The sequence below is a fragment of the Oryzias latipes genome, chromosome 18 (genome assembly GCF_053564925.1).
Source record: "Oryzias latipes strain Hd-rR chromosome 18, Olatipes_Hd-rR_3.1".
NCBI lineage: Eukaryota > Metazoa > Chordata > Actinopteri > Beloniformes > Adrianichthyidae > Oryzias > Oryzias latipes.
Window position 1 is genome coordinate 16730981 of NC_136254.1, and position 25149 is coordinate 16756129.

A 25149-nucleotide genomic window follows, 5' to 3' on the forward strand; every position below is an offset into this window, starting at 1 on the left:
TCTGCCCCGCCCAGTTCTGCCTCTCCGCCTCTAAAACAGGCCACCCATCTGGTCTTCTTTCTTCTGGCCCTCTCGCCCCTTCCTCACTCATAGAAAGGTGCCAATCACTATAATTGGCACCCCACAGATCAATTGTCCCATCCCAAAGAGGTGCCCCTCTCAAACGTCTGAGCCAACAGGGCATAAAAGTGCCATATTACCTTCAGTGCTTTGACAAAGCTACATGTTGTTCTTTATTTCCATATAGTTTTTCACATCCATTTATGGCAGCTTTGGTATGAAATCATCAAAATGTGATTTAAATAAAGAGTTGGTTAAAAGCAAAACCAGATTCCTGTTCATCTGTCGTTATTGTGGACAAGCTTTACTATTCATTTAGCAGGAAAAAAGAAAATGGACCATTTTTATTATTTTTGTATTTTACTTTTTTATCCATCACTGTAATACAAAATCTTTGACTACCAGTATAATATTTAGTACCGGTATATTATTTTGAGGTTTTGCTTCCCTTTTTAGTTTTGTTGCTGTGGATTCTTTTTTTTCAAATACCGGTACATAAAACTCAGCAAAAGCAAAAACTTCAAAGGCTCAACCTCTACCCAACAGACCCAGTTGGTTCCAGGTAATCTGGTCAGATCTCAACCAGATTTGGTCAAATCTTGAGAATGGCTTGAGAAAGGATTGTTAAACCAGATTATTTTGGTTTAGATAGGGATCAAACTGTCTGTGTGTGTTTTTCAAAATTTTGTGGCAGGATTGGGACTCCTGGGATCTAAAGAAAGACAATAAATCTGGATTATCCCGAACTTAGTCAGAGATACAGAGGCTCTTACGATACTGCAGGTTAATGTACTTGAACCGCAAAACAGCTCAGTTTCCTGCACCTTCCAAACGGCCCATGCTGAAAAGGAAGTTCTTGTTTCTATCTAAAGAAAAATGTTTCAATTGGTTTGCTTCAATTGATCTCAAAAGGTAATATTTTAATCATTGTATTGTAAATATTCTGCCTTTTTTTGTTAAAAAAAAATTTTTGGTTTATTTTCACTTACTTGATTAGCTTTAGTTTTTGATAAACTTATCTCTTAGTACATTTTGCATGTTTCTGATTTACTAATATTGTCAGGGTGCTTTTGATACTTTTTCAAACTCCTTTGGAGCAGGCTCCATTTCTGCAGTGAAAAACAGATAACCTGATGATTTTTTTAAGTGTTTACCCCTTATGATCTAAAACACACATCACAATGGTATTCAGTTCAAAAAAGAGGATTTTAGTTGAAAATAGTTTCTTCACTTTGAACTTCTGTAAAATAATAAGTCAAAAGGGGCTCTTTGTTGTTTATTTAGCACTTTACAGTATAATTCTACCTTAAATCTAAAAGCCTTTTTGGTTTAAGAAGATGTAAGGCCTCAGAGTTGGTGACACATAAACCAAAAAAATATTAATATGTTTTCAGAATCCAATAAAAACAAAATTGTCACCAGCAGTTTTTTTGTTCTTAAACAAATATGGGGGGAAAACACTAATTAAAAGGTAAAAATTATATTATTCAAAGTGCGTCAATTCATTCAGTGTCAAGTAGGCCAGAGAAGGAAGACTTTTGTGTGTCAACCAACCAAACAAAAATGTCATTAATATTTTAGGAATACAAATTCTGAGCTTTTCATGAGAAAGACCTGAAAGGTGAAAAGGTCTTTACCTTGGTTAGTGACAAGAACAAAAGAGGAGTGAGGTGTATAGTAAATCTCAGATATGCAGAGAAGGTTTGAAGGCTGATTCTAAAAATCTTTTCATTCCAAAGCCATTTGGTTTGTCCGGCCTTGATGCACTGAAGGTGATAAAATAAACAGAACACAAGAGGCAAATTACATAGACATATATTTATATGCATATGATTAAAAATACATATACATATTGTACATTATCATAGTAGAGCGTGAAACAGCTCTGACAGCCCAGAAACCAAGGTAAGCCTCTTTAAATAAGTGCAAAATGTTAATGAGACAAAGAATTGTAAAGCATATATAAAGTTTTTTTTCTGAACTTTCTTTCACATTTTTGTTTTTATCCTGGTAAAATCACACGGAGCAGACATGGAGATAAATTGTGCAAAGACCCATTCATATATATTTATATATAAAGTCATATCTACTGTATGTACAGGTTGTTTATTATAAGTAGTAGCTGGTGCTGTTTTTGTTGAAGAAGGTTTTACTGCTCAAAAAAAGCAAAGTTAGGCCCCTGTAGGACCTCGACTGTGCATAACCAGAAACCAATACCAATAAATCAGAAAAAAACAACCTTAAGAAAGTCAGTGGCCTAAAAAGGTGTGACAGGTCCTTGACAGGGTGGTGCTGATTGCATCCAGTGAGAATAAAACATCCTTACGGCAACAATGGAAAGACAAACTGCAGATTTTCTCTGTTTGTTTGCTTGTGTTGTGTGACAAAATCTCCAAAGCTAAATTTATCCAGCAATTACTGCAGATTCGTTGTCAAAAAAAAGCTAATCTATGTCTGAGCTATGACAGAAAATGCAATCAAGGCTGAAACATGAAACCTCTTCAAAAACATGCGATGCTAACTGATAAGGGAGCAGTTTTCAATCATTTGGAGCTTTTAACAGGCTGTGTTGAGCAGCTAAAGTCAGAGAAATTAAAATATTCCAGAAAGCAACGAGAGCAAATAGTTTGTTCACACTGCCATAGAAAGGAAACAAAGCAGATACAGAGAAAAAAAAATGGTGAACTAAAAACCAGGGCTTCTGACCTCTCAGCTCCATTTCTCTGCTCAATATTTGATGGCAGAGTTTGTAAATTATAGATGTGCTTATAGAAAATAATAGTGTTGAACAGGGGCGCAGGTGAAAGCTGCAAAGAGCAGCAAGCATGTTCTCTGCAGCACTGCTGCAGTCTGAAGAAAACAACAAGAAATCATTAGATTCGAGCTGATGCAACACGGGTGCAAAAAGGCCCGGCCAGCAAGCAAATATAAGGTCAGACCCCCCCCCCAACCCCACCAGAAAATGTTTCTGCAGCTGGAAGCATGCAGGGCTCTTTCAAAAACCAGACAACTATTTACTGTAAATGCATTCCCAAATTGATGTCATGGCAGTGCACTTTTTTCTTTCTTTTTTTTTCTTTTTTATGCTATGCATCAAGCCACCTTTAGATGGCCTGGGAGAAAATGAGCGCCAGAAAAAAAAAATCACATTCAGGAGGAATGAAAAGATCTAGAGGGAAAAAAACACACAAGAGACAGGAGTGAAGAGGTGAAAACTCAGCTGACACGCACAAATTGAGGCCAAACTCTGGCAAATGACTGGTTTTCACAGGTGATTTTTGTTTTTCTCTGGACAATAAAGGAGCTTGAATAAATGTCATCATATGAAAGAGAAACAAATAAAACCACCTAATGCTTGTCATAAATAAATTTGACTTGTTCAAGTGCAGATTCAACTTCAAATCTGCAAATTCAATGCCATAGACCTAAAAAGAACAGGATGTTAACTGGCTAGTTAATGCAAAATTTAATTGCATTAATTCAGACTACCAAGGAAAAAAATAAAGTGCTTTTAAAAATAAAGTCAGAAGAAATACTTTCATTGTTGAAATGTGGATGGGTGACAGGAGGCTGAGCCATAATGGCAATAAAGGAAAGCAGAAACTTAAAAAACATAAAATTAATATGAAGGACAGCGGGATAACAAATATGCTAACCTCCTGTAGTTCCACGTTAATAAAACTAATACCAAAGATGTTGGAGGAAAAAGGGCAAAATAAGCGAATGTTATCAAATAGTTATGCATCCTTACAAAAACTCCAACAGATAAGTCTGGGATGTATTTTATTTCTGTGATTTCCTGACAAGAAATCTTCACAAACACTCACTTTAAGTACATGTTGGAGCCCCAAAGTGAATATTTAAGGTAAAAACTTGCAGATTGGTTCTCAATTTTTATCAACAAGCGCTGCAGCTCCAACACAGTAATCCCCCGACTTAGATTTGGTTTGAACGTTTTCAGCACCAAACTTTCTCTGAGTCTGATTTTGCCTTTTTTTTTTGAAAGATGTACACATGAATCTGTGCCGAGAAGTCACCCGACATCAGCTTGCTTCATTGACCGGAGGGGGCACCTCCAAAGCTCTGTCTGCAAATCACTTTGGCAAACTTTCCAGTTTCCTTTTTTTTTTTTTTACGCTGAACCATCAACTGCAGATATGTGGATTCGCCTTGCTTGCCCAGATCCTATCACTTACTGTTTCATACACAAACACAACCAAAGAAAGAGTTTACAAAGACTACAGCTGGACACCAAACAGACTGATATTAAAATGCTACGAGTCTTTTTTTTTTTTCTTGTTTGTTTCTATTGTGATAGCACACCAAATAAAATCCAACATGGCCACGGGAACAGGTATAGAAATGTGGACATACTGCTGTGGTTGAAAGACCTCCCCTCTCATTCAGACGTCTTTCTGGGTTTTTTTCTGAAATATTCTTGTCAAGTATTTTTTTTCTTCTCCCTGAACAGTAAATGAAGGCCTGTAGAGAGAAATCAGACAGACAAACTCACTAGACACAAAGTGAAGAGTCACTTAAAGCCACTGTGCTGACAGTGGTGATAAAAACATTTGTCTGCAACAAACACACACAGCAAATCTTCAAAAAAATTTGTTTTTTTGTAATGTGGATGAGTGGAACTGTCCCTTTCCATCAAGTCCTTTTCACCATTTTGTGACAGTGTACTAAACAGTGCTGTGGCACAAAATGGTGCTGTGAGAAAGCAACCAGAGCATCGTCGTGCTCCAAGGTGCCCTCTTGACAGGGTGACAGGGAGGAAGCTAAAACAGGAACTTCCTGTTTAGGAGACTGTCTTCTTCCCGCCTAGATCTGCCTCCTTCCTGTCCAGCCGCATGTATGGCTCAAAGGCAGAGGAACCGCAGCCATATGAGGAGGTCAGTTCGTGATGGGCTCCCCCCAGGAGCGGCATGGAAAAGCAGAGGGAGTGTGGTGGTGGGACTCCCAGCCTCGGTGATGGCGGAGTGCCGCCCAGAGAGGGAAGGGAAAGTCCAAATGTCCCGCCTGGCAGGGAGCTGGGAGGGGTGCTGCTGCTGATGCCAGGGGAGGTGGAGGAGCCCCCACCTGGACTGCTGAGCAGGGAGCCATTGGCTGGGTGAGCTGGAGGCCCCAGTAGAGAGTTTGGAGGCGGGGCGGGTCCTGACAGGAGCCGGCCCTGCTCCAAGAGGCGGAGGATGTTGCAAGTGGCCAAAGACTCGGACGTGGAGGAAGAACGTTTGTCGGAATCCTTGGTTGTGTCCTTTTTCTGTTTGGTCCGACGATTTTGGAACCACACCTTGACCTGAAACAACAAAAACCATACACACACTTAATTAAAGAGTCTGAAAACTTCAAAGTAAAAGAGCTGGAAAAATAAATAGGAAAAAACTTGCCTAAGAGTATTTTCTAACAGCCAAACATTACAAAACAAACAAGCAGATTTATTTTTGTTTTATTTTTTCATTTATTTTAATATTTTTCTCAAAGATCTACAGTCTGCAGTCTTGGGGATTGATGACTTTGGCCAAAGGTATTTCCCCAATCAGCTACAGATATTAAAACTATCCCTTGCTTTCATTTTATTTATAGTAAAACAAAGGAAATTCAAGAATTCAAAGTCTTGAACAAGTCTTTACAATAAATCCATGAAAGTTCATGGTTGAATTGGGAAACATTATTAAAGGAAAAAACTTTGCTTCACGTAAGTCTATAAACATTTTAAATATGCAGGGCATGAAATGTGCAAAAAGAATCAAGTTGGTAAGAAAATCATTTTTGGAAAAAAAATGAATTTAATGACTTGGGGAAAACCTAAAAGAATTTTATGTTGGCTTTAATACAACACTTTTATAAATATAGAATTAAAATTTAAAATGTTGTACGTCAAAATAAAAGGCTAAAACTAGAGAATTGTTGTTTTATGTAACAATGACAAACACAAACAATGAGTTTGAGACTGAAGGTCAGTGAGGCTTGTTTGCTCACAAAGGGCTCCAAAGGGAGTATTTGAATTAAGACAGCATAAAAAACATTTTTAAAACCACAACGATTTGGATGCAAATCTTTCAAATGTTCTACCATAAACTAAATAGTAGATAAATAAAAAGAACAAAATTAACAAAACTACAAATTAAATTTTTTTATGAGCTTTATAACCCCCCCCCCCCCCCCCCCCCCCCGACATTTTACCAAAGAAAATTATTTTTATTGACATTTTACATTTCGAAACATGACCATTTTCAAAGGTTCTTAGCTACGAATTAAATTTAAATGAAAAACAATTTCTCTGTTTTTGTGCATTTCTTAAATTGCTACATTATATAAAGAAAAAAAATAATATTCTTTAATTTCTTACATTTTTTAGGACTTCAACTGCCACCAAGGCTTATTCCCTATCTTTTATAAGCACACTTTTGTATATTTCTGTGGGCTGTGGGTGTTGAGACATTTATTCAAATGTGAATATTTATTTTTTACAAAGTTTTACAAAAGTTAAAAGTTAATTATAACAATTGATGTGATGATTTTTTTTAAGTTTTTGTTCATTTTTGCCATGAAAAGTGTCCAAATTGTAAATGTAAATGTAAGGGGGGGCACCGGGGGTTAAAGGGTCATGAGCCATTTCTCTAGCAGGAGCACAGTGACAACAGCTCGGTGAACTCCACCTGCCCTTGTCCTTCATGTTTAATTGATGGCGTGTAACATGACTTCATAGCAGCTGGACAACTCGCAGGGTGTTGTGTGTGTTGATTTCAGGGAACAGAGGAGTCATGGGAGATTACTGTATGGAAGAGCCACCACAGAGAAATCCCAAGAATGAAATATGCAAACGGTGCTGACCGAGACACACCAAGGTGCGTGTCAGCACACATTCAGAGGAATTCAGAGGTTTGCAGTTTGACAGGTGCAAATTATCAGCAAGCTGTCTGATTTGCCCTCAGTGCAGGCCAAATATTGTTTAAAACCCCCATGATTTATTTGCTGTGAATCTCCTTTATTGTGTAGGTGAACAAAAAGACACAATGTGTGTTTTAGTGAATTTCTGAAAGAAATATGCTAAATAAATTTTTAAAGTTCAGATCCAATCATCTCTTGATCTATTTTCAAAGCATTCCCATTAGTCTTTTACTTATGATTAGGCTGTTTTTAGCCAAAACATTTTTTTAAACTTGTATAGTTTTCTAGGACATAGTTTCAGCAAAGCGGCAATAGTTCATTATAAAAATCCCGCTAGCTTTCAGCCCCTCACACTCCCAATCTAACATTACCTCCCAATCTAACATTACCTCCCAATCTAACATTACCTGTGCAACAAATATGGCGAGCAATATTGGAGCTATCCAGTCATACAATTTTGAGGCACACGAGGATAACAGAGACGCAAGTAGACGCATCAGAATGGAGGGGAACAGGGAGCTTGTGGCCTGCTGATTGTAGCTTCCATGTCACTAATAAAAGCTTTTTCAAACAACATTTTTGTCTGCTCCTGATTCACAACAATTTGAATAAAGAAATACTCAGTGATGCAAATTTAAACTTCATTTTCATTATGCATCATCATGAGAAAAATGCTACAAGAACATGTTAAAAACACCAAAAACACAATAGGACCCACTCCTTTCATAAAAAGCATAAAACTAATAATGAGATGCATGGATACAGTTTTAGTCTTTGTAAATTATATTTTTCAAAACATGGGTTTACAGGAGTTTTATCCAAAACCTGGTAATTCCTTCACCTTAACCAGTCAAACACAAGTGAAGGAAATAAAAAAATGAAGAGTCCATTTTAAATGAATTGGATGTTCAGCAAGCATCGAGATCTGAAATTAACCTAAGCATTTTATTTGTCCTCGAAGTCTCCATGGCAACCTTCAAGGTTAGATCCTATTATTTGAAAAGAAGACTTTGAAAACCAGCCAAGATACTTGTTCACTCAAGTTATTAGATTACACTTTGGACAGTTCTAGGCGGGACAGCATGTAATTAGTAATTAAAGAGAGTAAGAGGATTGATTTGGGTTGGGGGAAGTTGTGCTGTCTATTTACAGTCTGTGAAAAAACAAATAAACAAAAATAAAATTAGCCAGGTTTTAAGCTCCTTAGTTTCTAGATTTTATTTTATTCAACTTTTTTAGCCCTTATTTAAGGGTTGGATTTTTTTTTAATAAGTGCAATTAGTTGCAAACAAAGCCCAATTTTTGGGGGCCTCTTCACCTGAGACAGAGTGTTCTTTTAATCAAGTGTTAGATGGTATCACTTTCTTGTAGCAGCAGGCTCAAGAAACAGTTAGCACAGGTGAGATCATAGTTTCAGCTTCTGACCATGATGCAAATAATGGGATCAGGGAAGATCCCATAGCTCAGAGAAGAGAACAGCAGGTCTAACTACTCCAAAAAAGGCAGACTGGAGATGCTCATGAGAAGGACGAACAAGAGGAAAGAAGTTGCCAGGTAGCTGAGATAAACATCATAAAAAATTGGCTGCAGCGTTCTCCTCTTCATCTCAGTGGGGATTTCTTGCTCGTTAGGTCACATGCTGCCTTCCTGAGATCGCCATGTGCATTTCACTTATGCGCCAACGCCTGCCAGAAACAACCACATCCCATAAAAGGCTTTCACAGCAGATGAAACTCAGAGCCAATCCCTTTTCTTTATCTCTGCTGTGGGTGTGTCTTTGTCTGCTCACATCGCAGTTCCTCTATCCACTCCTAGGGAGAAAAAAAAAGGGGGGGGGGGGGCTTTCTGGCGTTAAACAGGGATTTTTTTTTTAGACGGGTGGAAATGATGAGTAGAGAAGAAAGCAATACTGCATTTGGTACATCTACACTATTGGATCTAAATCCTTTTTAATGGGATCCAGGGTTCAGAGCTGGGGCAGAGATTACCAAGGGAGATCTGCATGTTGCGTGACCTGCATTTGCCCCAGGCTTCACCCTCTGGTCTGCAAGGGAATAGTTAGCAACCAGGTGAAGATGTTTGGACCAAAGATGTTGACGCTGCTGCCAGATCAGGAAAAAAAAGCTGAAAATGCGATTTAACTTTTTTTCCCCTTCTATCCACTGATGTTTTAGGTCAGGTCTCTCTGGCATCCTCTTTTGTAGTTTTCATCTTTTTAAATTACCTCATCAGATGCCCTCAATAACAGGGCAACAGCTGCTGCTGTGTGAGGATATTGTTCTCTCAAATCTATTCTGCCCTGTTTTTGACTTACAGACTAAAAGCTGCTGGTTCTTCTAAAAGAAGTAAATCTTTAGGTTAAAGTAAGTGTTCTCTTTAGGAGTCTAGTTAACTGCAGGTCACACTACTGGGAATGAGTGTGGTCAATTGTGTGAGTATATAAAGAAAGAAAACACATGAATATTTATTTATTTGTTGGTTTAGCTCTGTATTGCTCTAATATAGAAAATGCATTCAGACAAACAGCAAATAATTTCCTATACATATATTACTCGGGTAAGAGCTGAAAAAATGAAAATGATGGAGGTAAAAATGGGTGGTGGGAGGGTTTTTGAGGTCATGGGGGAAAGATGATGAGGCTTGGGTTTATGAGCGCACAGGCCACACAGCCAATTGGAGGCCGGCGTTGTGAACACGGAGCAGGCGGGGGAAAGAGGTAAAAAGGTTAAGCCAGATCGAGGCCCAGTGTACCGATCAAGTAAGTATGCATGCGTGGGTTCAAGAACTCACGTAAGCCTCACTTTGTGCCAGGCCCCAAACCAGGCTGCAGCGGCAGTACGAGCCGCGGTGGAGGGCATTAAAGGAGACAAACCCTCTGCTTGATAATGCAAAGTGATCTGCAGGATTGTATCAGTAAAATCTTTTGTACACACACTTTGTAACTCTTTCACACATTATGTGACCTCATCAGCAACTCGCTGCTTTCACTGTGACCCTGTTGAGAACCCCTGATCCCAGGCATGTGACAGACCCACAATGAAAACACTTTGACATTGTACCAGGCGCTCCTGGGGCTATTGAACTGTACACAACTGACCAACGGACACTTGTATGTAATGAGCCGGTGGTAGCTCAGTAGAAGTGTGGATGATAGACCTGGGGCTGCTCTTAGGGAGCAAACATAATGGTACAAACTAAAAAACTTACTGGAAATCTGATCGATGAAAAAGAAGATACCAGCAGCATAAAGGATAGAAAACTTCATTTTTCCTCCTTCACCTGCTGACAGTCTTTATTTTAATAGTTTTTCTATGATTTATTAAATAATTTTTCAGCTTTGGTTCAGCCTGATAACTCAAAGAGACTTTCATTGTCAGTTAATCCTACAAAACTTCTGCAGGAGTTTTTCTTTTGACAAAGTGAAAAAAGAGCAGATGTCAAAGCATTAATTCACCCACGTGTTGAATAATTAATTGTGTCAGTTCAGCATTGTAAAGTTCATTGCCTTTTCTCCTCAGCTCCTGTTTTATTTCCATTTTCTGTTTTCATTCCCTGACCTTACGTTACCTTCGTGCCTGATACCATCTTCCTCTGAAGCGATGCAGCATCATCATTATCATCACATTTCAGCTGACCTCTAAACCTGGAACCATGTCCGGTCATGGTTCAGCTGGGGGTTAACCCCGTCTTACAGAATGGCTGGTAGATATGGCTGACTAATCCTCCTTAGTGCAAAAGCACTTGGGACTGTTATGAAGCCCATCTCTTTCTCTCCCTTCAGCCCTCCTTCTTTCGTTTCTCCCTTTGCTGCCTGTCCATCAACTGTCCTCCTCTCCCTTGGGTGAGCCCTGCAGGACATGGCACACATTTTGGCAAAAAAAATCTGCACCAGTTTGTTTGCTCTCTGTGACTTGTCTTGCTTGTCACCCTGAAGTCACTTATATTTCCCATCCTGCTCCTTTTCCATCCAGCTCTGTAAGACCCTGATATCTTTTTTTTTTGTGTCTGTTGTTGCAAGAAATAACCAAAATACAAAGTATTTCACAATGGATTAAACTTCCTAGTAAATATCAAACTGAACTCATCTGGCAAAAATAACTGCACTAGAATGAATTAAGATGCTTTCCATAACATGATTTACAGCTAAGTCTGTAAATGATGTATGTTGTGTGCTGTAATTTTATAATATTTTCACAAGTATAAGTTTAAAGCTGGACAAACAGAATTTTAAAAAGCTATATATTTGTTTCATTTAATTTCTTAATAATCCTAAAGTGTTTAAAATTTAAACAGCCTTCAAAAAAGTCGTGTTGTTATGTATTTTTAATGGCTCAGAGTTTTCCCCACGTGAAAGCCTCTGCATTTATGATGCGTACTCTTGAAATGTCTTTAACTTCAGTTTCTACTACGGAGATTCTGCATGCTAGCGTCAGGACAAATCTGTTTTTAAATGTTAGCAAAAGGAGAAGTTATCTATTTGATTCTCGTGAATTGATCTGTAATGAGAGTTAAATTAGGTTTGAGAGACCTGCTGAGCACAATTTGCTACCAAATTCTGTAATAAGATCTGATTGCTGAAGCTATTTTGGAACTGCAAAAATGTGTACATTTAGCCTGAGAAAATTCCATCTAAAAAGTATTTCATCCATTTTTTTTTAATCCAATAAGTTCATAAATGTCCCCCAAGAGCTATATGAATGGCTTCAAACATTCACCCTTTAGGCAGAGAGTGCAAGTCAATGAGGATGCATTGGTGTGAACAATGAAAACTTTCTGTTTCCAATTTGTCTGCTTTCCCATTTCCAGATCAACAGAAAGATTATATGATGCTTACATGTTAGGAAAATGACACCATCTTCAGCCTCCTCCACCATCCGCATGGCCAGAAGATGGTAAAGTAAGTCAATGCAGTGCAAGAGGGAGTAATCAAAGATGAAGCCAAATACGACTTAATTACTGTTATGTTCTGATAATCTAATCAACTGATTAAATTATCTAGCTCATTGGTAGGTTCCTGAGTATCACCGAAGTTCCCATTTTAGAGGCTGGATGACTTTTTTGCAATGCCACATCCGGAGACCAAGAGTACAGACGCAGAAAGTGTGTGTGTGTGTGTGTGTGTGTATGTCTGTCTGTCTGTCTGTCAGGCTTCCTTCCTACTTCTTTCTCTGTTCTTAAGGTTTGCACAAATTGTGCACTGCACGGCTCTTTGCTGCATCTGCAAGCTACATGTCCAGACTAGGTCCTCTACCTATTTTCCAGACAAGTGTCCAGACATGGTGTGTCTGGACCACCCTGTACACAACAAGGACATTCACTGCAAGAGGATGCAACATGCAGATTTGTCAGTGCCACCATTTAGCAGAGAAAGACACAGGCGAATCCATTTCAGGGATTCATGCCATAAAAATGTTATTACTCTGTAATGTACATACGCATTTAGATATTTAAACTGTCTTTTTAGCGTTATGCATTAATTTATTTCAAAAATTGAAGAAAGAGGAATACAATAAAACGGTGCACAACAAACAGGATTTGGGCTCCATGAGGTTCAGAACAGGGCTACCGGATTCACTCCTGCCAGAATATGTTTCCATGGGAACACATGCCTCACAGATGGCCCAGAGCAGGTTATTTTGAACATAAGAGGTCTTCATATGTAAGAGCATCACCTACTGACTAATCAGTTCTCTTGGAAATGTCGTCAGCATTCCTAGAGGATCTGGAGCAGCTGATGTGCAGATCCTGACGCACTCTGATAGGAGGGCCAGACACAAAAAGAGCCACAAACACTGAGGCTTTCCCTGAGCAGATTCTCAGAAATCTGCTCCGCTAATAAAACAAAGTGATACAATATAAAAAAGTTATTGAAGATTCGTACCAGACAGTTTCTTAATCCCAAACAAAAGTTTGATATAAAATCATCTTTGAGTTATTATAAAAGGTCTCACAGTCGTCTTTTAATCCTGATTATTTGTTTTCAAAGACAGAGCTTCTACAGCGGCAGGAGTTCATTAGAAATTCAACTCGGAGTTGTGGGCAGGATCTTAGGTTTAGAGCAACTCCACCCCTTTTCCCCTCCATGTTACTGAAAGGTCAATGTCTACACGCTCTCCCGCTAGCTTACAGATCCTCACACCCTCAATCTAACATTAGTACTGCAACAAAAATGACGAGCAATATTGGGACTATCCAGACGTACAGTTTTAAGCCAGATACCAATTCACAAAAGGAAAAAAAAGACGCACATTGATCTAGTCGTCTGCAAACGGATGCATCAAAATGGAGCTAAGCAGGGAGCTTGTGGCCCACCCAGCGTATCTTACGTCACAAACACAATCTTTTTTAACCCTTGTGCTATCCTAGGTGCTTTAACATTGGGAGTTGGGTCATCTAGACCCACTAGACAGTGCGCTGAACCTTTTTTCTTCAATGATTTGTGATCTTCACTGTTACCATGGATTACATGAAATCTTTCCTCCTTTATCCACCTTTGTCATGGTAGGGAGAACACGTCAATGTAAGGGTGGGGTCATCTAAGATAGCACAAGGGTTAAACTGCAATGTTTTCATCTGCTCTTGATTTATTGGGATTTGGATAAAAAAAATACAAAGAAATACAATTTTGAGCTGAATTGTCTTTATACCTGTCCTCCATCATGAGAAAAATGCCTCATAAACATGTTAAAAACACAATTTTTTATGAAGTGGGTCTTTATGGTTTTAAACGCATATTCAACCTGACGTTTTGAGTACAATATCCCAATTCCTTATGTGCATGCAGTACATTTAAACTTTTTCTGGTAACAAAACAGTGTTTGGGGTTGAAATGTGAAGCACCCCATGATATTTTAGCCCGAAAAAACACATTTCATTTTTATTTCACAACCATACACAAATCACCCAAAAAAAAATTAAACTGTTATTTGAAACTTAAAAAAATATTATTTTTTTTGCTGTTCAGTGAATTTAACCTAATATACAAAATATAGAGAAATGTGGTATTAAAAGAATATTTGATGTTGCTTCACAAAGGGTGAAGTAGTTCCTTCAAACGGCAACAACTGATCACAAACACTTTCTGCCAAGAAACTTCAAACCACTTTGCTTGACTGGTAACCAGAACAAAGCAGGGATTTTTAATGCAGGTGGAAAATATGTGAAACAGGCCCCAGCCTAAAAGCAGCGTCAAATGTGACATCAGTGGCAAAGAAAAAAAACTTTACTAAAAGAAGCTTCTCTGCTTCTCTTGTATGTGGGAAAAGTGACCCAGCCACCAAGAAAAGGTTGCCTTTTTCCCCCCAACAACATATTGCGACAACTTTGTTGTGTGAAGGTTGGAATGTGTTTTAAGGAAAATGGAAAAAAGTTATGAACAGACCCAGGTTTGAAGCATTTTGTAATTTGGCTGTGAAATACACAACCTTGATTAAGCATTAAATTTGATGAAACGTATCAGATGTGTTGTGCGTTCATAGATTCATGAAAATGTATTTACTTGAAGGCTCAGTAAGGACATCCAGCCCATGAAAATTTTTATTTTGGCTCCTTTTTTTAACTTTGGTGTCACTGAGTCAAACTAAATTCAGCTTTTTACATAAAAAATCATCATAAAGCAGGTGCCTCTATCTGGAGGTTAGATAAAGTCACTGGAATCCGTTTCTACATTGGTAGAGGGATGGGGTCTTGAGACCACTTTAGTTTGATGGTCAGCCTTTTCTCTGCATGATTAGCCACTGAACTTAGTTAAGAAAAGCTTTTGGTTCATTCTGAATTGCAGCTTCTGGGTTCTTCCCAGATCCATCACTAAGGGATGAGAAGAGTCTTCCTGAAATGAAAACCCTGAACCCGTCTGAATGTAAAGTATCTAGAAAGGTAAAATGGCAACATTTCATAAGCATGACTGCACTGGAGAAATGTCTGCAGGCAGCGAAACACATGTGAAACTGATCTTAGATGCATCATCCACTTGACCTAAAAAAGCTGCCTCCCTGCAGGAAAAGGTGCTTATGCTGACACTGCAATTTGTTGTCCTCCGGATTCATGTTTTTGTGTTTTTCTCTCGCTTAATGTTCAAACTCGTGGTATCTTAAAAACATTAGGATAAGTTTTTTGTGTTTTATTATGAAATTTTCATTTTAAAAAGTTCAAAGTATCCAGTTCAATCAAACCCACTAGATATGCATTCATGCATAAATTCTATAAATATTTAGAAAATAAATGTAAGAAATTCTATTGTACGTGTCAAAGTTTGGATAATTTTTAAGTTACTTGCTCATGAGTGTTTCAAATTGTTGAGAATCCTTGAGTAACACATCAATTAGGATTTGTGTCAGAATTTCAACATCTCTGACAGCAATTTCAGAGTCTCTGCAGTGATTTTAGTTTTGAGCAGTCATTCATAAACACACTTTGAGGAGATGAACTCTAATAGCACATATACATCAGATAAACCTTCCTACACAGAAAAAAAGCAGTCAGCATAACTGTAATCATCTGCAATTAGTTCTCCACATCTGTGTGTTGTTCAGCCAGATTTACATTCAAGATTAAGTACAATTCCATGAGCAAGCTCGCTGCATTTTAAGCTGTCAGATTAAACTGGTTCAACACAGCAACCATTAAGTCCATAGCTTCTTCATGGACTGGATACAAATAACAGAAGGCTGACCCAGTAGCATCTTCTGTCATCTCAGCTGGAAAACTGGGGATTTAAAGTTACTTGAGATGTCTTCATGCCTCTTCAAGTATTTCATGTCATTGACACCAAGTCAGAGGTAATGCATGTTGAAGAGCATGCAGGAGTGTAATTTAGCAATAAATTGTGTTAAAGTACAGTATAGGTGGAGTTTCATGACAGAAAAAGTACAAATAATGTCAAAATGCTCTGGCCTGCAGCCTTAAACGTCAACATACCTTCACAATAAGAGCAGAGAGCTGCTGTTCTGTAATCATCTCTGAAGATACTGCTCATCAGGGCAGCAGAAAGGAGTCTGTGTGCACCCAACCCCCTCCCTTCCCCTGTAGCGGAGAGCCACCTGCTGGGACGAAGGCTGAGGTCCAAAATGGCAACAGATTTCTCAGTAATTTGTTACGAGGGACCAGCTTCTCAGTGTTTTTATCCTGACAAGAGGATGCAACTTCTGGAGGTTACCAAAAGAAAAAAAAATCCTATACATGTGTTGAACCTCTCATTTCAGAAAGAGTGTGTCATCCACAAAAAAGCAGACACTTGTGCGAGTCCGCAACAGCGAGGACACAAAAAATGGGGTTTTCTTCCTAAATAAATATTAGGAAAGATAGCATCACTTTATTAGTTTGTTTGTTTGTTTAATCACTTACTTCCTCACTTATTTATGATTTGTGCAGATAAAACTGACATTAAACTTGCATTAGAAACATCTAATAATTCATTTCTAAAATTGCCCTTTTATAATAAAATAAAAAAGTTTACCACCTTCATAAAAAAAATCTTTGTTCACATCTGCTGAAAGTTTTATAAAAATAATTACTGAAAAAATATAGAAAAGAAACTGCTACAGACAAGTCAATGTTAGGTGGGATAAATTAAGGTTTCTGTGCATTTTGACCATATTATAGGCTACGTCTCGGAAACAAAAAGTTTTTTTAAACTAAAAATTTATTTTTTTTCAAATAAAAGTGTTGATAAATATATTTCAGAAACACGAAAAATGCTCGTGAATTTGCCGTGAATTTGACCATATTCGTCGAGGATTTTGGTTTTCCAAAACTGCTCGCGCTGTGTCGCTTTTTTAAGGTTTTGAATGTGAACTTTATTGTTTTTACAGTTCCGTATTGTGTTTCATAAAGAGCAGAAGGCAGTTTGTTTTAAATGAATAATTAAGAATCTCTAAACGCTAAACTGTTTCGTTCTTGTCTTAAACTTGAAATAAGTTCTAAAATGTGCCAAAGATTATTTAACGCACAAATAAAAAGCTTATATATTTCCAGTGTGGAACATTGGCCTATAGCCTAGCTCTACAGTGTCCAAAAGCTAGCATTCAAATCCGCTTGTTTTTTAAATGGCCAATCAATTGATTTTTTTATTAACATTTTTAATCACTAGTAATAACAACAAATGGTAGCCATTACGCCTAAAATTTAGATTAAAAAAACGGGTAATTTTTTAACACTTATGAACCAATAGTTCTGCATTACATGTATGCTATTACGCTGCATTTATAAATTGAATTGAAGGTTTTATTTATTTATTTATTCATTTATGGAACTAAAAAATCGGATACCCTCAAGGTTGATGAATATATCCGATTTCACGTTGTTTGATGACCACCGTTTATTTTTTTATTTTTGGTTCAGCAAAAAAAAAAAAAATTAAAAGAAAGAGTGATGTTGTAGCAGCATTCGTAACTAATAAATAAATAAAGGCAAAAAAAATCTGTTGATCTGAAGAAGCTTTGAACTCTGTTTAAATGCCTTTAAACCTGAAAAACGTCATTTTCTGTGCAGTGCGCTCGTTGCGCGGGACCAGGTTGAACACCCATTCGCTTCAAAAGCTGGTCTGAAAATGACAGAAACCCGCGTCACTGATGTCCACTAAAAGCCCCCCAGCTCTCGGTGATTTTGAATTGTTGATTTTGTTTGCACTTGAAAGCCGTTTGAGGCACTTTTCCAGCAATCCCCAACAGCAACAGGAAGCTGAGGCCCTCTCATGGTCACTGACTCACAAAATCAAGCCGTGCACGCGCAAGGCCCGCGCGCACACCATGATCCAACCACTTTTGGTAACAGTTTTCAAAGGTATTTTTATGATTCAAAGCCCAAGCCTGTAATTTCTGTGGGCAAAGTTTTTGAGGAAACTTTTTTTCCACTCAAATTCATGCAACGGAGAAAATGTCTCTGTAGTTTGGAGTTTAGGATGGCCTTGTGCACATTTTTGAGTTTGCGCAAATGAGTTAAGAGACAACTTAATGCAAGAATCTTTGGAAAATAGAAAAAACTTTCATGGATAAAGGTGACATTTAGTGACAGTGTGTGGACCATAGTCCAGGTGATTTATTTATTCCAAATACTTATAAAGATTTTCAACAGCACGAATGAACTTCACACTTTGGCAGTCAATGAAAAACACATTTATAGATGTTTCTACTCTATATCTTAAATGTTAAAATGAAAAACATTAATTCAGCCAAAAATATTGAGAAATTTGCTCTCGAGCACAAACAGGGTTTGGATAAACAGTGTCGCGAATTCCTTGTTCTTTCATTGCTGTGGGGAAACAAAGCAGTTGGGTTTTTAAAGCCCATCAACATTATGATGTCTCTTTTATTTTGAAAACTGTATTCACGGGGGACATGCGCACAAGTTTTACTCTTTGGGGGGTAAAAAGGGAAAGCATCATTTAAATAAAGCCGTGCAGCAATATTTGGGCTAAAGATGATATTTGCAGGCGATCACTTTTTGTCTTATTGTCTAGTGTGAAAAAAATTGAAAACATGGGAGAAACAACTTTCTGCTCCTTAATTTTTGATTGGCTGAGGAGCCCCCCCCCCCTCCCTCCCTCCCAGACACACACCTGTTACACTATATTGTTCATGTTGGCACAATTTATGATGAGCAACAGGTTACTAAAAAACGTTCAAAAAATGTTTTCCTTTTATAAGGTGAAAAAATAAGAAAAGTTCCTCAAAAATCAAGGAGAAGGGTTTTTTTATAAGAGTAAAATTGTGAAATTCGTTTCATTCTAAATTCAAATTTGATTCAGCATAAGGAAAACCAAAAAGTATAAAAGCCAAAAAACATTACCAATACATTTCATTGAACCTGCATTTAATATTTGTGATTTAAATTCCTTAAATTGGAAGGGATGGCTTCTTTCTTTCCTTTTAAACCATTAAAGGCATGTAATGATAGACACTCATGTAAGCTTGTGTTGATATTTTTTCTTCTAAATGCTAATAAATGTAGATGAATGACTAAATGGAAATTGTTGCGTTGGCCTGATGCGCGCTTTTGTCTCACCTGTGTTTCTGACAGGTTCAGCTGCCGGGCCAGCTCTGTTCGCTCGCGCCCCACCACATACTGACACCGCTGGAACTCGAGCTCCAGTCGGTACAGCTGCTCGGCCGTAAATGAAGTGCGCGTCCGCTTGGGCCGGTCCAGGTCCAGGCCTTTGGGCAGGACGATCTCCCGGATGGTGCCTTTGGCGTCTACAGAAAGGAAAAAAGAAACGCGCGTTGTGCCCGGATCTTTGCTCTCATTTTCAGCAGGTTTCTGTGCACACAGCGTTTCTGTATACACAGCGTGAACGGAAGTGTCACCAGGCCTATAGAATGCCAAGCTGATGTAATATTTATGAGCAGAGAAGTATGATTATGGCTTCAGGCGCAAAACAAACAACAAAATAAAAACAAAAAAGAATCAAGCCTCGCTTTTTTTGCTCCCTTTTAAAACGAGAATTCAATTTACAAAAAGCAATAAAATTGAACATTTATATTAATTCATGACCTCGGCTATACTAATATCTACAAATGCGTCATGATGTCACTCCATGTGCGCAACAAGCCAGATCACGTTTGAATGCCTGGGAGCAAACACTGCAAAGACACAATCTCTCTCATCGCATTCCATATTTCTAATCCCGGTTGACTGTGAGTGACCGAAACTCCCCACTGACTGTGAAAGTGGCATGTTGCGTGCGCTACAGAGAGCAGGAGGACGTGCGCAAAAATGAAAACAGGAGAACTGCGCTTCACCCCGAGCATCGTCTCCATTCCAAGAATTATCTGCACGTATGGAGCTTCCTGGAACAAACGGTCATAAGGTCTTTATTTCTTTCGTTCAGGGATAATACAGGTTTTGTGTGTGTAATCACATTTTCAAATAATAAGATCCGTTAATTTATATTCAATAAAATATTAATAATATGAATGCTTGTCCTTTTTTTGGCGGGGGGGGGGGGGTCAAAGTTATTATTTACAATGTCAATAAACCTGTTGTTTATGTTTGCAGTCTCCCAGAAAGTGTTAAAATATTTGTTTGTATAAATAACAGAGGGTGGCGCGCAGGCTCAAGAAGAGCCCCTCCTTTATTAAGGGGTTTCTAATTTATAAAATATGAAGTTCAAAATAAAATATGAAAGATTCTGAATTAAAGATTAAACGAAACTGATTGGACCTAGTTTTCTTTTTTCCAGTGTGTGAATTTGATTATTTATTTATTTATTTATTTATTTATTTATTTATTTATTTATTTATTTATTTATTTATTTATTTATTTATTTCAATCGTTTGTTTTGTTGCGTATTTGTGCCTCAAAGAGATGCATAGCGCACACCAAAAATGGCATTAAACCGTTATATCTTTCTCCATGGAAATTTCAACCCAGATTGAAATGATCCACGAGCTAAAACGCAGTCACTTCAATGCACATTTACACACACGCACACACACCCTTCCCCCCAAGCACATAGAATGCATTGCTTCATCCATCTTTACGCACATCTAGCTGGTAAAGTCCTGCTCAACCCCTTCTAAAAATATAAATCATGCATTTCCACTATTATCAGCGTGGATTTACCCCAGTTTGTTATCAAATCGCAACCAAAAAGTTGCCGTTTTTGCCAGCATAGAACGGGGAACCTGCGGCTGCAGACAGTCCCGCTGACCTCCGGGTGACCCCGGTCTCCCTGCAAAAACCCGATCACCGAGACCCGGATTCAAGCTCAAATCCTCACAATGCCGATTTGCTCTAGAAGCGGGATTATATTGAGAGCAAAGCCTCTTCCGTTGCTTTTATCGACATCTTCTTGCACTTCTGCAGGACATTGCAAGCCTGCAGCGACGATGGTTGAGGGCAGAGTAGAAGACGGCTGTTATACATGCATGCATCTATATTTTTTTAACATTTTTTAATGACAAAAACAGTAAACAACAGCAGTAGGTCACACACACGTACAATGAAATCTATCAAAACAAACAATAAATAGACAGATATTGCTCACAATTTCTGGATTTCAGATGGAACTGGCACGAAGTCACGGTTTGAAATTTCTCTTTTCCATCAAAATCTGCTGCTTTTTTAATGTCATGAGCTCGCACCTCCCTCTCTGCATCATTTTCATGCAAATAAAAAACCAAAAATATTACAGTATTTTGTAATTTACAGAAATATTTAATTATAAAGGTGCCAAAAATATTACAACTGACCAGCAGCCACCGAAAGCAGGTGTTCCATAAAACCAAACCCCGTCTGTGAATAAATCTTTTAAGTAAATAATTGAGAATTATGGAGACTTTTGTATTCTTTAAAATATTTTACTGGTTTGATTTAAGAAAAAAATAAAGTTGAGCAACAATGTATTTTTTTTAATCCTTAGATTTCTTTAAAAATTTAGATTACATTACAATATTAATGCTTTAAAAACAGTATTAAATGAAAATGAATTTACTTTACATTGAGTTTAATGATACTTTGCAATTTTTTCAATATTGAGCCAAATTATAATGAAAATATAGCACATTTAGGACAAACATTTTATTGTTTTGCTTAGATTTATTTTGCAAACATAAATCAAAGTTAAATGACTGTGGTTTTGTAAGTTATAAAAGAAAAATAAATGTGAAACTTCGTTTGATTTTTTTCCAGTACAAAATGAAAATCACTTGTTAAATCTCTTTAAAAAACTTTTGAATTTGTTTGTTACATACATTCAAAAGCAAAATACTTATTTTAATTTTCTATATAATGGGTGCTGCCTTGTTTATATTTAAAAAACCCACATAATACTCAGAAAGAAATGCAGAGGCATGCCTTTAAAATATAAGTAAGACTAAACCACACAGATCCAGATGCTTTGTGATGATTGTTATTAATAGAGGAATGATGTTTATGTATTTATTGTCTTTAAAGGCTGTCGGTCAGGTTTTTGTGTCACTATGCACCAACTCATCTAGACGTCTTGTGTTTGTTTGTTGTTTAATTAATGTGTTAGTTTTTCAAAATAAAGGCCTGATAATGTGTTCCAGATATGCTGACAGATTAAATTTATTACTTTTTTCTCTTTTTTGGAAACACTCTACTTTAAAGCTAAGGAACACTTAAAATTTTTTTTTTTTTAATTTACATGAGGGGAGTGTTAAGGCCACCCATTGTTCCGGCTCTCTGTAGAGGTTCTCTGTTGTCACCTCTTTGCTCTTCGGATATTAAATTTGTGTTTAATTCCCATTAAAAATATGAACCGACCCAAATATAATTTTTACCAATCTGATACGCGTTTTCCACTCTGACAGTTTTAAGTAAAGTCTTTGAGGGGAATAAAAAACCATAAAATAAAAACATGAAGGGAAAACTCTGCGCGTTTGTGCGTGAAGCCAATGTTCTTTGTTTTTGTCGCCGTGCACCCACCTCTCACTAATATCCTCCGACAGTAGTCAGGGTCCACTCCTAAAAGTTTGTCGTGCCCATCCTCGCTGGAGGACGTCGGCGTGGACGCGGACGTCCCAGGCGTGTCCGTGGAACTCTGCACCGGGGACCTGCCTCCGATCTCAGTGCGGCACTTGCTCTCGATCCTGTCCGGGCACAGGGGGTTGGGTCCACAGCGGTGGCTCCCATCGCCCATAGTCGTGGCCTGATCGAACATCCACAACCAAGTTAACCAGTCTCTTAGGTAACCTCTGTTTTCCTTTTTTCTCCTTCCTGCAGTTCACTCTTCTTTTTCTACTTTCTTCTCTTTAGAAATGTTCTCCACTAGAGACGAGGAGAGCATGCCCCCACCTCTCCTGAAAAAAAAAATAGATCCACTCACAATGAGGCTACACGGTCCTGCAAAGGAACCGTTTTCAGGTGTCGCGCCATGACGCGCGGTCCGGAGTCCAAACGAAAGGAAGGAGAAGTGTCCTGCCGGAGGAAAGCAGCAGGTCTCACTTTAACTACAGTAGCCTATACGAAGCGCATGGCGACGCCTGCGAGCACTGAGAAGGAGCTGGGAGGTGACAAAAACACGCGCTGCTCACCCGCGTAAAAACAGAGTCAGACTCGTGAAAACAGGAAGAAAACCCCGTTTTTAAAAAATCTCAGTAGTGGTCACAGTTCAGCGTGATCGTGGCAGGAAGAAAAGTTTCTTCTGGTCTGTTTGGTTCGCCTCAGTTCCTGGTCAGACGGGTTGCATCCCCAGATCCTTGATGTGCATGTTGGTGCTGGTGAGGTGCATGAAGGGGGTCTTCTGCTTTTGGGGAGCTCAGAAGAAAAGATGTCTCAGTTCAGACCTTTCACAGAGAGGGGGACGGCGGGGAAGTGGGAAATAGTCAATAGTAAGTACTCGAACACTCTCTGCCTGCTTCTGCCATTTACTTCACAGCTGAAAGAAGCCAGCTTCAAAATAAAAAAAATAAAAAAACACCCCCGCCTTCACAGTCTGAGGATGCTGATGGGAGATGTGTGGATAATGTTGGGAGACGGTATTTCTTACAGAGGCAGGGACTTCCGACGTCATTTCCTGCCAGCGCAAGGCCGCAGCTGATTGGTCCCCCGGCAGGGCACGTTTTGACAAGAGGATGAGCAGCGTTGCAGCGAGGGGCTTAGTCACGGAGATATGAGACAATGATGGTGAGCTCAGGAGCGAGCCAGCAGGACGCAGCGATGTGCGGGTTTCCCCTCCGGAAAGTTTCACCGTTTATCCATCGGGAATTTTCGTGATAAAATCAATCCAAACATAAAGTGTACAACGAAAATAATCTTAAACTCCAAACAGATTTTGCACAAAAAGATGTTTAAACTTAGGTTCCTGCCAAATTGTCTGACCCATACCAGGGCAAATATGTTTTTTAAATAGAAAAACAAGTTACATTATTTTTAAAGAATGTGTCTGCAAAGACATGGAAATAAATAAAATTGAAAATTGAAATTTGCTCTTTAGATATTAACATCTTCGTGTTTTATGGTTGTTTTTTTATATCATTTCCCTCTCAACACTGAAATTGCTTTGTATGAGATTTGGAATATAATCGTTTTCTGATGATGAGAACGCACAGAGGGATGATACAAGCTAAGAAGAAAAATCTAGTTTGTTTTACAACAGCGTGGTCTTAATTGCGCAGCCCGGAGTTTGTTGTGATTGTGAGATAATTTCAGTTGGAGGGACGGAATTCTGCTCTTTACAGGTAAACACATCTTCTGGAAACACAACGCGAAAGAGGCTTTTTGAGATGTAGGGAGGAGGTGGATTATATAATTATAGTTTTGCTGTGTGTGTGTATGTATTTTCTTATTTTTCCTTATCCAAGACCGTAATTACTGCACACAGCCACGGCTCGTTACTCCTTTCAGGTGGCCTAATCTCACAGAGGATGAATAGAAACTGTCAATCAGACGCTGCACTCAGCAGCGAGACAAGAGGAGACTGATTGCTGCTGCTGCTGCTGGCCTGCTCACAAGCGCACACACATGCGCGCGCACGAGTTTTCCTCTCCATTTCTTATCTTGATTGTCTGCTAAAACCATATTCTACCCGCTTGCAAATTCGAATGTCTTTTATTGTGGAAAATAATTACGTCGTAATTTCCATTAAACGCGTAAGTTTTACGCGCGTTTTGGCACACTTTACGGATGGTTGGCGTCTTCCCTTATGCTGTAAAAAAAAGGGTAAAACATAAATGATTGTCAGTTTGCATGCTGCTGGTGACAGATTGAAACTTTGTGTTCCGCGTTGAGCATCACCGCTGAACTTTTTCTGCTCTTTAGCCACTGCGTCCCCCCCCCCCCCCCCCCCCCCAATGACAAGCCTCCACTGGGTTTATTCAGATCAACCAGATCTGAGTTGACCTCAACTAAATCAGAGCTAAGCTGGTCTCCCAAGATATATATTTTTTTCTTTTCTTGTTATGATTATTAAGAGTTTTTCAAATCTAATTTCATAAAAAAAAAACGTTTCACTCGAAATCCTGATTCCACTAATGCACATAAAGGCCCACATAGTGTCACATGACACAGCCGCCTACAGCCGTCGCTCCCTGTAGGTGTTCACGGGCCGCAAAAGGAAAACTGTTTAATCTTCACCGGCTGTCCCACCCCTCCCCCACCCTGACTGTCCCTGGTGCATCGGCTGGATTGCAGCCTAGTGGAGATGAATCTGATCAATTAGATCAATCAGCAGAGATAACTGTAATCCCGGAGGTCAGGGGGAGGGCAGCGGGCCACGCGGAGTTCACGCATCCAGCA

The 25149-nt window shown here is 38.6% G+C and overlaps 1 protein-coding gene across 1 annotated transcript; it reads right to left on the reverse strand.

The window, feature by feature from the left end:
- Window positions 1–1863: 1863 nt before the first annotated feature.
- Window positions 1864–23377, reverse strand: vax2 (ventral anterior homeobox 2). Its single transcript, XM_023966383.2, has 3 exons — window positions 22339–23377; window positions 18955–19142; window positions 1864–5359 (listed from the first exon to the last, which is right to left on the reverse strand). Exons 1-3 carry the CDS (start codon window positions 22571–22573, stop codon window positions 4862–4864), a joined length of 921 nt encoding a protein of 306 aa, XP_023822151.1. The 5' UTR covers window positions 22574–23377; the 3' UTR covers window positions 1864–4861.
- Window positions 23378–25149: the final 1772 nt, after the last annotated feature.